The 16,295-nt window shown below is 30.0% G+C and overlaps 1 protein-coding gene across 4 annotated transcripts in view; it reads right to left on the bottom strand.

The window, feature by feature from the left end:
- Nucleotides 1-457: 457 nt before the first annotated feature.
- Nucleotides 458-16,295, bottom strand: part of PHTF2 (putative homeodomain transcription factor 2) — a 156,938-nt gene continuing 141,100 nt past the window's right edge. For all 4 annotated transcript variants that reach the window (XM_051962690.1, XM_051962692.1, XM_051962691.1 and 1 more), the window contains 6 exons: nt 13,518-13,649; nt 11,673-11,759; nt 10,202-10,357; nt 9,074-9,169; nt 3,744-3,869; nt 458-2,995 (listed from right to left, as the gene is read on the bottom strand). In XM_051962690.1, the coding sequence (XP_051818650.1) occupies nt 2,975-2,995; nt 3,744-3,869; nt 9,074-9,169; nt 10,202-10,357; nt 11,673-11,759; nt 13,518-13,649 (618 nt within the window). In that variant the 3' untranslated portion in view covers nt 458-2,974. The remainder of the gene's footprint in view (nt 2,996-3,743; nt 3,870-9,073; nt 9,170-10,201; nt 10,358-11,672; nt 11,760-13,517; nt 13,650-16,295) is intronic.

The raw sequence follows: 16,295 nt of genomic DNA, 5'->3' as shown, positions 1-16,295 counted from the left end.
AAAATATAATCCTAAAAACAATTCCAACAAGAGACAACAGAGGCAGAAGAAACATATCAGAACATAGCCTAATTTTTCACATGAGAAACTAAATATGTTCTTAAAGCTCCAGTAATACAGTCCTTCAAAAAATCAGAATGCACTTTGGTCATTATTAAACTTATTAGTACACAGGCAAATTTTTTAAAATGCTTACTTGTTGTTTACATAGAAGTAGTGTATACCACACAATTTGAAGTTAAATTACCCCCAAGCCTACTAATTGTATGGAATGATAAGGACAAAAAGATGTCTACATGGTTCTACTCTTTACACATAACTTGAAATGAAGTTATGATTTGGGTAAATACTGAACTAAATATATCAGTCTCAAATGAATAATTTATAAATTACAATGTTAAAGTTCAACGTAATGATAGAAAGCTAGTTGAGAATGAGTTTTTAAAAATTACTACCATTTTTTCATACCATCAGCCACAGATTTCTTTATTTTAAACTTGCTCAAACTTTCAGTTACAATATATGTGGCAAAAAAAAAAAAAACTGACAAACAAAAGAAAACAGAAAGAAAGATAGCTAACATACAATATCTGCCACATTTTCACTTACCTCTATTTTTAACCTGTTTTTTCTGTTATGGGACATGTAGCAATTTTCTCATATTAAATGATATATTTAATGGCAACAACTTAAATTTTCCTGCTTTAATGACAGGCTAAAATTACTTGAAATGACAAATTGTTATATTATTGCCCTTTTACTTGCCAATGTTAGTGACATAATCCAACAGATTAATAAAAAAATTGTTGAGAGATGAACATAACTTAATATCTCATCTCCCAATTTCAATTCTAAAACAGACTTTCTTAAGTCAACATATTCAAACATTTAAGTTTCTCAAAAATACTTCCACTCTGAAATAAAAGGGTTTGTTTTTGAGATGTAAGTCTCACTTTTACCTCCAACAGAACTCATGCTGTACTTTTTTTTTTCTCAAAATATATTCTGTGCAAAATGTAAGTTCTGTGTAGGTTTGTACCTTATTTTTGAAAAGCTGTTTATAAAATATAATCCTAAAAACAATTCCAACAAGAGACAACAGAGGCAGAAGAAACATATCAGAACATAGCCTAATTTTTCACATGAGAAACTAAATATGTTCTTAAAGCTCCAGTAATACAGTCCTTCAAAAAATCAGAATGCACTTTGGTCATTATTAAACTTATTAGTACACAGGCAAATTTTTAAAAATGCTTATTTGTTGTTTACATAGAAGTAGTGTATACCACACAATTTGAAGTTAAATTACCCCCAAGCCTACTAATTGTATGGAATGATAAGGACAAAAAGATGTCTACATGGTTCTACTCTTTACACATAACTTGAAATGAAGTTATGATTTGGGTAAATACTGAACTAAATATATCAGTCTCAAATGAATAATTTATAAATTACAATGTTAAAGTTCCTAAAAAACTGTAAGGGTTTGAATATATTTAACATGATGGGCTTGGCTAAAACAAAATTTTTATTTCTTTCAAACAATTCCTGGTTTAGGGCAAATGTGCAGTTTTCAGAAAATTCATTTAGTCATAATTAATTATACAAATACAACAACCTTAAATCAAGCTTCAACAGGACAACCACCAAGTTAACTCCACTTGCCTAATATGACAATAAGATAAAGTACTAGATTTGACACTTGTGAAAAAATCAATTTTCTAAAAGAATTATATTTCTAAATAGCCCTTATATCAATGAAAAAGGGAGTTGTATATCTCATATGAAATTTAAAGGCTAGAGTTTGTAAAAAAAACTGTATTTTTTTAAATTTTTATATGGTTCTAGGAATAGATGTGTGTGCATCTATATGTGTATGTACAGACACATATACACACACATATATATATAACATCTTTTATGAGTATTTATCCTTAGATTGTTCATGTGAGTGTGGTATAAATGGCATATGCTATAGTGTATCATGGGAAAAAAATCTATTTTACTTGAGTAAACATAAGGTACTTTAGTAAAATCAAGAGGCACTTCACTTGTGAGATGAGTATATATACCTCATTCAAAAGGATACCATATCATGCCCCTGCACACTATAACATATTCCATATAAAAGATACACGTTAAAAGTAATAATTTTAAAAGTGCACATTTTGAGCATGCACAGTTGGAGCTGTGCAAACAGCCCAGTGTTTCAAATAAATACAATTATTACTAGTTAATTTTTATCAAAATACCTTACGGCATTGTAACCATTTACAATTATTGCTCTATTAAGAGTTTTATCATCAAAGAGCACTTGTTGACCTGTTTTATATAATACCATATTAATTAATACTGAAGGGTGCTTAAACTGCAGCTTAATCAGTTTAGATCCTGGCATCGTTCCAAATGTAAAATATAGAGAAAACTCTGATTGGATCTAGAAAGTGCTCTAACACAATAAATAAATCATTCAGCTATTTCTGTCAACCTACAGTTGATTCTTGTTCACAACAATTAAGTCTATTCTGAATGAATCAGAATGTTATGTTTTATGCTTACAAAAACATTATAAATCATTTAAATGTAAAGAATTTTGTTCTAAAGTAAGGCAAGTTCACTCTACCTATGAAGAAACAATTCTCAGCACTGACTTCTATATTCTGGATGTTAGCAACTGATTATGAACTATTACCAGGATCTCAAGTACATGGATTTCAGTTTTTATCACCCTTTCAATAACTAGATATATCAACACTTGAAAATAAAAAATAAAGACTTAAGTGTAAAAACAGTGAAAAGATAAAAATAAATATAACAATTGCACAAGACAGTCAGATTGTAAACACTTCAAATTTCTAAGCTACATCCTTTAAGGAGACAGTAGCTTCTGAAGCTCAGATTCAGTGACTGCTTTGAGACAGCTTAGTCAGTACTCTTGTTTCAGAAAACTGGATGAGGCTTTTTCTCTACATTGTCATGATTTGATCTTCCAGAGCTAAAAAGAAACAATACAGTGTCAGAGACCATTCAAATTATTAAGCCAGATTTACAGAGTAAGAATTAATCACAATCTTCTCTAAAATTCTGCATTCTCACCTCTCTTTCAAGGTAGGCCATACAATCATCATGAGAGAAGAGGACCTTTGGGGAAAGGGCAATTGGGGTTAAGTGACTTGCCTGTGGTCATATAGCTAGTGTCTGAGGTTAAATTTGAACTCATTCCTCCTGACTCCAGGGACAGTGATCTAACCACTGTGCCATTCATAGAGGACAAAGAATTCAATCGTTAGGCCTGCATTCAAATCCTATCTCTGACACCTACTAACACAGTAACCTTACACAGCTTTCAAACTCTTGGTACCCCCAAAGAACAGCTCTAGAGATATATTTAGAGAGAGAGTTTCCTCATTAAAGTCCTCTAACTAGTAAAACCACAAGTATGTTAAAAAAAAAAAAAAACTCTCTAAAAAAGGTTGCAATTATTTTGGATAATTTAAAAATGTAAAATAGTCTTAGCCCCCCCCCCCAAAAAAAAATCTTTCTTTTAAAAAACTCTCCAAATCATTAGTTCCCATACGGTTATAAATATATAATGTATATCAATGCTAGAAATCTCCATTTATATAAGAGCACAAAAATGCTTCCATTGGTGTAGGTATATAGATAGGTAAATATAAATATAATTTATAAAGAATGCCTAGAACAAAATAAATGTCACAATATTTGTTCTAGAAATTTTTCACCTTTAAATTAAATCCAAGTAAGTCACTGATAACACCAGAAACAGCAGACAATATGACAACCTGGGTAATATTGTAAAGCAGCGGATTCATTGTAAGTCCATATAACCTGAAGGGACTGTCCAATTCCTAGTAATAGAGAAAAAGAATAATCCTTAGAAATGAAATCATCATAACAAAGTAAAAATTTCAAAGCTTAGAAATGTTAGGTGGCAAAGGAACAGTATGACATCCAGAGTTAGAAAGGGATCAAAGAATCACCTTCACTTTACAGACAGAGACTAAGGTACATCGATTTACAAAATAGCTTGCCTAAGATTATATGTTTACTAAATAGCAGAGCCTAGACTTAAACCTAGTCCTCCAATTCAAAATCCAGAACTTTTTACATACTGCCTCTATTGAACAATTTCAAGGCAAAAGACAATGAAAGACTTTTAGAAATCAATGCCTAAAAGAACACCTGTAATATACACAAAGATTATTAAAATAACTAACCTTATAACAAGGAAATGTAGTTGTCACTGTTTTTAGGAAAAGGAAATGTTTTAAAACAGGAACAGAAAAAAAAGAGGATATAGAAAGGGAACAGCAAAATTTGCTTGCTTTTAAACCTATCTGGAACAATTGAAAGGCAAATGTTAAAGTTCAATATATTTACTATGCTAGTTAATGCAATGAGATATAATAGAAAGTCTTTTAAGGACAACAGGACTCAATAAGGTAGCAAATCAGAATGTTCTAAAACAAAGCTTCTTAAACTGTGGGTTGTAAAATTATGATTTATTATCAGTAAATGTTTGATTTTATAACTATATTCTTATATCTACATACCAAAAACTTCATGAAAATTTCTTGGGCCAAAAGGGGTTGAAAGTGGAAACAGTTTTAGAAGCTTTGTTCTAAAAGAATACCTATTGCCTTTTGGATATTTTAAACTAGATGTTCCATAAGCATCTCAAACTCACTATGTCCAAAACAACTCTTTATCTTTTACCAAAATCTTTTTTACCTTCAAATTTTATTACTATTGACAATATCTCTATTCTCCTACTTAACCAAGATTTCAACATTGATGTTTTGACTTCCCACTCTCATCCCACATATGCAACTCAATGATTTTAGAGAACTTTCATATATAATAGTTGATAGTTTGGATTTCTTCCTTTGAAAACTGCTTATTTATAGTCTTTGGTCACATATATTGCAGAATGGCTCAGGATCTTTCAGTTCTTTATGTCTTGAAAATAAGGCCTTTATCAGAAAAAAAATTTTTTTGTAAAGTTTTTTACCACAATTATTTGTTCTCTTATTAATTTTTACATTAAATTTGTTTGTGCAAGATCTTTTTATTTATATAAAATCAAAATTGTCAATTTTATCTTAAGCAAACATCTTCAGCACATTATCTTTTTCCCAATATGAAAGATAACTTTCTTGCTCCTTTAATTTGTTCATGATATAACTTTTTATATCTGATCCTTGTTATCCATTTGGAGAGTATTCTGGCATATGCTGTGAAGTATTATTCTAAATTCAGTGTCTGTCCAATAGTTATACAGTTTCCTTTAGAGTTTTTGTCAAATAATGAATACTTCCCCCAACTTTGTAGGATCTTTATATTTACATGTTTCTGTATGCTGGTTACCTAGTCCATTGCAGTGATTTTTTTTAAAACAGTTCCAAATTCTTTTAATGATAACAGCTTTTACAGAATAGCTTAAGATCTATTTCTGAGACATTGTTTCCAATTCTTTCTTCATTATTATCCATTAGATTCTTGACTTTTTATTTTTTCCATACTTGTACTGTTATTTTTTCTAGCTGTATAAAACATTGTTTTGAGAATATGACTTGTACAGTATTGATGTTATTTAATTTACATAGCATTGACATTTTCCTTACATTAGTTCAATCTACCCATGAGTAATTAATGTTTCCCCAATTACTTAGGTCCAACTTTATTTTTATAAAGAGACTATGAATCTTGGGGAAAAGTATTTACTGTAGTGTTTTGTTTACTTGTTTGCTTGTTTGCTGAGGCAATTGGGGTTAAGTGAATTGTCCAGCGTCACACAGGTAGGAAGTGTTAAGTGACTGAGGCCAGATTTGAACTCAGGTTTTCCTGACTTCAGGGCTGGTGCTCTATCCACTACACTAGTTATTTTGAGTAGAATTTTTCTTTTGAATTCATCTGGATGAGTTTTGTTGGATATAAACAAAAATACTGATGACTTGAGTGATTTATTTTATGTCCTAGAGTTTTCTTGAAGATAGTGAACTAAAACCTAATAAAAATACTAAGTCTAAGTATGCCATTAAATCATTAACAAAAAAAAAAAGATCATTTTTATTCCTTTTTGCCTGAAACATCTTTAGTTTCACCTCTGATCTTACTGAAAAAACCTCTAACTGTTCTCCATTTAAGATGATGTTTGTTCTATCTTAAGAGAAAGTCTATTTGTTCTTATGATTCTTAGTGTTTTGCTTTTAATACAAATGGTTTTTTGGATTTAGTCAAAGGCTTTTTCAGTAACTACTGATATAATCATGTGGTCAATATTATTTATATCATTAACATTATCTATTATATTTGTAGTTTTCCTTATGTTGAACTATCCTTGCACTTCTAGCAGAAATCCAACTTTTTCATACCATATGTCTTTCTAATATGCTGTTTCAACATTTTCGATAATACCTAATTTAAAGTTTTTGCATCAATAGTCATTGAAAACATGGTTTCATTTTCTTTTTTTTATCTCTTTCTAGCTTAGTTGTCAAGATGATCTGCAACAAAGAAAGTGGTAACAAGGGTCCCTTTATTATATAAAACAATTTATGATGAACTAATCATTCTTTCAATGTTAGATATGTTTGAATCCATCAGATACATTTCCCACTTTGGTAGTTCATTTATGGTTTTTGTTCAATATCTTTTTCTGATAGATGCTTATAAAAGCAAATTTCCTTTTATGTTTTATATTTCTGTAAAAACATCTATTTTCTCTACCAGTTTTTGATAATTTTTTTTATTTCCTCCTCAATTGTTTTAAGTGTTATTATTAACAATTTTGTTTTCCTTTCTCTTTAAAAAATAATATTAGCTGACTTTATTTCATTAGTTTTTAATGCTTTATCAATTCAATGGTCATTTTTTTAAAAAATTTTTACTAATTTCTTTTTTAGCTTTCAGGATTTCTAATTTGTTTTTTTTTTCAAGTTTTAAAAACAGCACCCCTAAACTAATTTACGTTTTTTTCTTTTGTTGATGTAAACATTTAAAAGATAAACATTTATCTTTCAGAAGTGATTTAGCTGCATCCCACAAGTTTTATGATTGTCTGACCATTATTTTTATGAGATTTTCTATTACTTCCAGTACATCTTTTTCTTAGAACCATCAGTCCTTTAGAATTGTTATTTGGATTCAAAATAATTTACAATTTTAAGAATCCTTTATTGAATATAATTTTAATTGCATTAGGATTTGTAAATGATGTATAAGGAAGACATATATAGCTGAAATGTAAATTCCTTTTTATTCCTGTTCAGTAATCACCAGAGATCTATCATTTTTATGCACATCTTTTGGTGAGACTAGTCTAGATCCAAAAGGCATTCATTAAGATTCTTCTAACATAATTTTATTATTTCTCCCTCCAATTCAAGTAAGACTTTTTAAATTTTTCTAAAAACATATAATATTTATTTTAATGCTCTTTTTCTTTCTAAATTGAATTCCAAATTCCCTCTTTTCCCACTCATCCACTCAATGAGAAGGCCAACATTATGATTTGAATTATACATATGAAATCATGCAAAACAAATTTCTTTATGTTGGACCTATGATTTCATTGGGAATTCCTCCCATTAGATCTTCCTGACTCCATGTCCAATTCTCTATTCCCTAAGCCACACTGACTTTATCAAATAAATTTGCTGCAAGCATTCTTTTCAAAGTCTCTTTTCCTTTTATTTAGATATAGTGTTGTGCAAAGTCATGATTTATTCCAATTTGATAAAAAAAATATCCTTTTCTGTAGTTGAAGTAGATTTTATTTATTTTTAAGCAAGGCATTTAATTTTTTTCTCAAGTTTAGATCACTGCTCTGGTTAAGAGTTTATTGTGGTATGTATCTATAAACCCCATTTTTAGTTATATAGCTATCCAGTTTTCTCAAATTTACTGAGTAATATTTGAAGACTGAGACCATTTCACTTTATTCTTTGTATCTCAGTACTTCACCAGCAATAGTTACAAAATAATTATTAAAGTGGATGAATTCTATTCCTTAGTAGATTGGTCAAACACTTATTTAATAATATTGAGTTCTTGATTCTCTTTCCTTGATCAATTTTTCTACTCTTTTCATGCTATAATTCTTGAATCCCTGTACCCTACACTATTATCTCCAAAGAAATTAAGTTGAAGATCATGCAAAGGGCAACTGGAAAAACACACGACATATTCAAATAGCTACAACACATTACATATGAAATTATATAGAAAAACATCCACAAATAAATCAAGAGGATTTGAAATAGGTTGTAATCAGCATCATTACTAACAAGAATACAAATCTTCTTGAAAGTTTCTGATAGTCTTAAAATTTGTACAAAAAAAGGACATAATTAAATCTAATTTTATGACATAATCATTTTGAACAGCATTAAATATCAAAATTAGTTTGAGAGCAAATTACTATTTTTACCATAAAAATTTGTTTGATTTAACCATAAGCAGAAAATGTTTTTAAGTGACTTCTGTCAAATTAATTTTGAAGCTGGCTTTATGTAGTTCTCCTCTGTGTCTCTAAGTTAACATCCAAATATTTAATATACTGCATCATTATAAATAGTATTTTTTTACAAAGACATTTTTTTACCTATGATGAAACTGAAGTTCAGGAAAGTTAAGTAATCTGCAAGACTCTAAGTGGCCTTGAGCAAAGTGGCACAAATAAGGATAGAACTAGATTATTGCACTACATTAGTATATGTATTGTGAAAACTACATATCCTTTTAAGCTGAAATTAAGTTCCTCTCTATGTTATAAAACAAAAAATTTTCAAATTATCAATATAGGATTTCCTTTGTTTTTAACATTTAAGTTCAGATCCTAGCAATTATATTTATAATAATGATAAACTAAGAAATACTAAAATACTTTTAACAAGGCACAGAACATATATGAATATGCTCAAAAATAAACTACAAATATTTTGAAGAATTTTCAAAATCAGAAATGAAAGAAAACTAGAGAATACAAAATATAAAATCAGAGTACCACATACAGATCAAGATTATATTCTAATTTTAATTTTATTCTTACCTTCAATAATTTAGTAGCAAGTTTTAAAACATTATTCACTAGTGTCAGTTCCTCTTTTTTATTAGGTTTCTTCTCCATTTTCAAGTACAGGTTTATCTATTTGGATCAATTAAATGGATCAATTAAAAACCACTTTATATAACTTTTCTTTTTTAAAAAGAAGGTAAAATCTGCCTCAGATAATACTTCCTAGCTGTGTGACCCTGGGCAGGTTACTTGACCTCAATTGCCTCAGCAAAAAAAAAAAACAAAAAACAAACAAAAGAATGTAAAATTATGAATCAGTGAGTCTACTTTCATCATAGAATCATGTATAGTGAAAGAATAAATAGGGTTTTATTAGAACCAAAGTCAATTAAATAATTTGGGTGTTCTGTCTTAAAATATATCCTGCAAATGTAGATAGGAAATATATTTTTAATAGTCTACCACACAAAAGTAGTCATTCTTGATGGTACAATATGGTAGAATGAGCACTAGATCAGCAATCAGAAGACCATGAATTTGGTACTCCTATGTCACATACTAATCATGTAACTTTGGGTAAATTGCTTAACCATTCTGAGCTTTTGTTTCTTCAACAATAAAATGAATATAAAATGTGCTATCTACTTCAGAGAATCACTATAATTATTAAAGGAGATATCATACATGATATATACATGATATCTGATAAACTTTATAAAGTATCATTCTTATATGGTAGATGTAATATTTGGATGAAATTTTTAAGATAAATTTTCTTTCAAATTTCAAGTTTTATACCACACATGTAAAATGACAAAAATTGATAAGATTAATAAATATTAAATGTAACCATCAAAAGCTTAAGTTTAATAAAAATTCTTGTTTGCTAAAATCTATTTGTCATACTCTTCAATAACATATGTGCCCTGACAATTTCTTAAAATCATGAGTATTACATAATATCCCTTTCTCAACAAATAGAAGGCTAAGAAAAAATAATATAGTCTAAGTAGAATAAGCAATCAGAATGAAACAATTATAGCATTAAAGTTGCTTTGAAAATAAATATATAGCCTTCTATATTATAAGTTTTCTGAAAAATCTGAAGTGACTAATAAATTGTAGACACTAATTTCTAACATATTAAACACGAAATCTCACCTGTTCAGTAAGTAATATTGAGGTATTGCTATATTTTTTGCTTGTTTCAGATCCAAGAGTAACAAATCTTAGAAGAAAAAGTGTTAAAGAGATACACCAGATTACCAGTTCCCAATTGTAGTGACAATCAAGGAAGATCTCATGCACATGAAGCAACTAAAATTCAAAGGTAAAGGAAACAAAGAATAATCAATGATGATTCAAATTACGTTTTTTATATTTTTACTGTAAAGAAAATAATGAATTGCAGTTTAATAAGAATGAAACAGTAGTATTTTGGCAGCCAAATGAACATACATACACACATAGTCCCTATATCTCTTTGCTAGTTATTAGTTTGCTCCAATTGTTTGACTGCAAACCATTTCTTGAAGAAAAGATTTGGATTGAGGGGATCTGGGTCCAAATTCTGGCTTTTCAACTCTATATGATCTTGAATAAGTAATTTCCCCCTTATTTTAGGCTACAATTTCTTCATCTATAAAATAAGAGAGTTGGACTAGATGATCCTTATGGTCTTCATCCCGCTCTAAATCTTACGAGCCTATGAACATTACAAAATTGTGTACATATACACACAAATTGTTTTTTAAATAAGCTTGCTAAATTTAACACTTTTTAACAATTTAATATCAATTGTGGCATTTGTGTATGAAAGATTTAAATATCTTAAAATGGCTAAGGTGAATCATAACATTTATTAATAATTTACTTTCTCCAGAGTACAAATAAGTACATGAAAATCTCATTAGAATGCTATCTATTTTAGAATGAAGTCCTTTTGGACAAAGGTTAAAATAATTTTTAGTTTTATTTCTCAGGCAAAACATTAAACTAAAGCTTTAATGTATATTGCAGAACATTTTTTTAAAAATTAATTTTACTGTATTCTGTCAACTTGCTATTTTAAAAATATTTTATGAGTGATGGTGAATTATACCTCTGTAGTTTCAGAAGAATTTAAATGAATGATAATTCCAATGGATTTCACTTAATCTTTTTCTATATTATGTGTCTGACAAAAACCACCAAAAAATATGAATAGAATAGATTTTATTTACATACCTGTATTACTACCAGTGGTAGAAATAATATAGAGGCATAGAACTGTATGAACAGTAAATAAGAGGTGGCAGTTGCAATATATTAAATAGCAAATAAAATAATATAACATCTAGCATAGAATTTATGCATCTTGAATTTAGGAGATGTAGCTGACCTCTAAGAAAAATAACTTGTACAGTTAAGAACAGACTCCTCCCAGAAAAAAAAAAGAAAAGAAAATAGAGTGGAGGAAAGAGATAGAGGGGACCCACACTGGTACTTTAACTCATATTATCTAAAATATGTAATGCACACCTGCTAGTATTTTTCATTTTTCCATCATAAGTACTATTTCACTTAGACTGTTTTCTGAAAGAGAATAGATTGATTTTTGATTGCATATAATATATTCAACAAATTAACTTACCTGGGCACAGCATATAAACACAACTGAAATAGTCAACAAGAATGCAGATGAAACTATTACATCAACTGATCTTTGAGGACCCCGCCGCTGAAAGAAAAGAAAATGATATTTTAAAAATACATATTCTCACTAACATTAGTTTCAAATTTATTGTAGTTTGCAGTGTTGCCCAAATACAATATAAACATCAATTATTTAATGATATCGTGTCCTAGGGATATGTAATATCAACAAAAAGTAGAGATTACATAGTACAGGATTCTTAGCATACCTTTTAAACTTTAACCTTTTAAACTTTTGAACAAAGGTGATTATGCTGAATAATCAATCCTAAGTACTTTCACAAATAATAATAAATTCACTTGATTAACAATACAACCCAAAAACGTTTTAGTGATGGAAATGATGGGTTTATAACCTAACCTTGGCACAGTGGGAACTAGGAGGAACAATGGGGAAGAGCTGGCTGAAGCCTTGTTACTAACTTATGCTTCTATAGCAGGCATAGCACAAAATAGAAATGATTTTGCAGCATCCAATAGTTTAACTTCAGTTTGTATGCATCCCCCAACAAATTCAAATGAAGTCATTGAAGTATTAAAAGAGAGGGTAGTAAACTACAAAACTGTTGCTTACAGCAAAAGATAGAAGGAAGTTTCTTCATCAGCAAATCCTACATAAAAATAAATAAATAAATCACAGGTGCAGTAGAGACAAAGAATGATAAGTACAAAGTCAATGTTTTTATGCTGTTTCCTTTGACCACAATACATAAAGCAAAAGAACTCTAGGAGTGTCTAAGGATCTCTACTTGCCAGAGCACCTTGATTAAGGAAAAATACTGGTAGTCTTTTAAGTAAAGTTTTTAAGGACATTTTAAATAAACATAGAGATAGAAACTGGACTTGTGATTTCATTGGTATAGAAAACTCCTAGATTTATATTTGTGTGAGATCCCAATGGTTTTTTTAAGTGATTTACCCAGAATTACAAAGCCAATAAAAGTGTGGGTGATGGGCCTTAAATATATGTCTATCTGACTTCCAGGACAACTTTCTATCCACTATACTATTTTTATGAAGTAGAAAATATGGCTATCTTAACGTATAAGAATAATACCCTTAGAATAGGTATTTTGCTAGAGGTGATTCAGATGTCTCTCTCTCTTTTTTTCAGGAACTTGAGTAATTTAGAAGAAAATTCTTAAAAGGGAGAAAAAGTACACAAAAAAGGATTCAGGTATGCCAACTAACATTCTAAACTGCCTACTTATTTAAAATGGTAAGATTTTAAAGTAATGAGTTACTTAAAATAGTGAAATGACTCTGCAGTCACACATTGCTTTTGAGCCTTTTTTAAGGAGTGGGTTCCCTCTGCTGGCTTAGGATAGATATGCATTGGGGGAAAAATGGATTTTCTCTTCTTATTGGGAATCTAAGCAACTCATAAATAAAAAAAAAAGTTAAGATCTTTAGAGTTTTATTTTTGATGTATGGTGACACTCAAAAAAAGTCAATATACGTGAAAGAATTAAAAAAATTAAAACATCAAATAAATATACATTGTAGTATATGTTAGCGTAGTAATATTTAGTATATATGTATATAATGTTATGTTTTTCAACTAGGTTTGAAATTCTAAATATTATTAGAAAAATCAATCCATGAAACAGATTTCTCGTATTCTAGATACAGAATACACAGATCATATTATGACTAGTGGTATGCTCATATGGCTAGGTATGTGTGTATAGCTGGAAAGATATGTATTAGATTGAGATGTATTAAGAGAATTAGAATCATAGATCGCCAGCTCGCAAAAGTCATGTCATCACAGCCATTATACCTTAAGATAGGAACGAAGAGATAGCCACATTTTTATATTCTGTACTTTCTTCAATCGGAAATGGGGAACTTCTGATTTTCGAGCCCTCCTAGCAGATGTTAAATGTCCAAAGAGTTTTGCAAAAAGTAGTCTCTACAAAACACCATCATGTTGTAAGGAAAAATAATAATCAAAATATAGGTTATCACTATAATCTCCTCTGATTATTTACTATAATTCAACAAAACAGCAATATTATAATAATTCCTCCCCAAGTTGTCCCATAGATTCTCCCTCGAAAATCTTTCCAACTTGCTGTAGTCCCTGTTATCATTTTTTTACTTTTCTTGAAAACCAGTATGACATTTGAGCTTTCCGATACTTTGCTATCTTTCATTCTTGCTCCTTTTTCAGACACATATTTTTTGTAATATAGACATATACACTTCCTCGGGATAGATCATTTCTGGATATTTGTAAAAAAGTTTTTTTACAAATACTACATGTCCATCCCCTGGGTCAAACTGGCTTTTTCATATATTGTAATTTCCCAAACTTGGCAATCAAAGAGTATAAGGAGACATTTGTGATTTAAAAATGGATTATAAAATATTATAATAAAGTCCTGAGCAACTTTCCAAATGTAAACTTTTCTATTCAATGTTGGTCCTAGATCCCTATTCTCAGTATCTATTGAATATAGCATAGTCTACCGGGGTCTTCAAACTTTTTAAATAGGGGGCCATTTCACTGTCTCTCAGACTGTTGGAGGACCAGACTATAGTAAAAACAAAAACTTTGTTTTGTGGGGCTTTAAATAAAGAAACTTCATAACCCTGGGTAAGTAGGATAAACATCCTCAGCTGCTGCATCTGGCCCGTAGGCCATAGTTTGAGGACCCCTGGCTAGGCAGTAGTTGTTTTTTTCTTAAAATCATGAGTATGACATGTATGGCTTTCTCAACAAATAGAAGACTAAGAAAAAATAATATAATCTAAGTAGAATAAGCAATTAGAATGAAACAATTATAGCATTAAAGTTGCTTTGAAACTCTATAGATTGTAAAGTCTCATCTTTCTTGCATATTTACAGAATTCAGTGAAAATGCTGTTTAACAGTTCCAGAGCTTAAAGCAACTAATACACTAATCTATACAGGAATATGTGAAGGACTTCCTCATTCATAGGCAATCCCTCTTTCACTTGGATCCTGTACAAGACAATGATATTTTCCAGGACCCAGGTGAATACCTTTGGCAGACATAATCTCCCTGTTTTTTTGTATTTTGTTTTCAAATATTGAGTGTACCTATCTTACCCAGACTAGAAGTTCAAGGATTACACAGTTCATTCCTCTTTGTAGCTACTTCTACTCACATAGGGGTTCTTCATATAAATGCCAAATTCAGTGTTAATACTGGATGAACTTAGTCCATTGCAGCTCAAAATTCCTGAATTCTACCAATCAACCAGGCTCAGCTTCTTGGTAGGTAGAATCACTTGTATATGACATTATGCCTAGTTTTTATATCTTACTTAATATTAGTCAAGGATAGTCACTGGGGTTTTCCATGTGTTTGCAATTATTAAGGAATTCTGCATTAACTTAACACATATACAAGAAACTCATTCTTGGAGGGAATCTTTGAAGATTACATTTTAACTCTATAGGGTCAAATGATTTCTGTAATCACCCAATAACTATAGTGGACTCTTGTATTTTTTTTTTTTTTTGCACCTTTACTGAATAGTGTAAATATATGAAGGTGGTCTGATAGAGAACATTTTTTGTGAAACAATGTCTGTTCTTCCCTCATAATTTCAATAAGGATGCCTTAATGACATACATACATTATTTTCAGAGATTTTATAAGGAGAAAGTAAATATATGGATCAACAGTACTAGTGTTTTCTTGATTACCTTAGGGCAATAATATAATCCATTATTTTATTACTTTCTGTCCCTCAGATATGATCCAACTGCCTTTCTTTTTTTCCCAAATGTCTTCTTTAAGGCCTACTTCCTTAACTTAAGGGCACACTGGGGACAAAGGTGTCAAGAGTCCAGATGTGCTTTCACCATTATTAATGCTAAAAATATGTTCCATATTTTGTCTATAAGGTATCCAATCAGTTTTATCTACAAATGTTCTCAAAATGATATAGCTTAGTTTAGTGGGGTCTCACATCAATCAGTTTTATCTACGAATGTTCTCAAAATGATATAGCTTAGTTTAGTGGGGTCTCACACCAAGCATTCTGAAGTATTTTTTTTTAAATCTTCACTGCCTTTTTGGTGTTTTATGAGGCCATATTTATGATAGTAACTTTCCATCTCTCTCTCCATAGTATTTTTAAATGAGTTTACATTTAAAGTAATATTTTAATTGTAATTAAACAGACAACCATATTTTACAAGCAATAAGGCATGGCAGGGTGAAGCTTGGCCTTGAAATTTGAAAGGCCTAGATCAGGGGTCCTCAAACTATGGCCCATGGGCCAGATGTGGCAGCTGAAGATGTTTATTCCCCTCACCCAGGGCTATGAAGTTTCTTTTATTTAAAGGCCCACAAAACAAAGTTTTTGTTTTTACTATAGTCCGGTCCTCCAACATTCTGAGGGACAGTGAACTGGCCCCCTATTTAAAAAGTTTGAGGATCCCTAGATTCAGTTCTTCATTCTACTAGCTGATGTCAGAATGCTATATTTTGCAGAATATAGCAGATAGCTGCTATATTATGGGTAAATTATTTAATCTTTTAGTTTAGCTACATATAGGGAAAAAAAAAAAACCTAGATA

The sequence above is a fragment of the Antechinus flavipes genome, chromosome 5 (genome assembly GCF_016432865.1).
Source record: "Antechinus flavipes isolate AdamAnt ecotype Samford, QLD, Australia chromosome 5, AdamAnt_v2, whole genome shotgun sequence".
Lineage (NCBI taxonomy): Eukaryota > Metazoa > Chordata > Mammalia > Dasyuromorphia > Dasyuridae > Antechinus > Antechinus flavipes.
The sequence above is the reverse complement of the archived record's forward strand: the minus strand, read 5'-3'. Positions and strand labels throughout refer to the sequence as shown.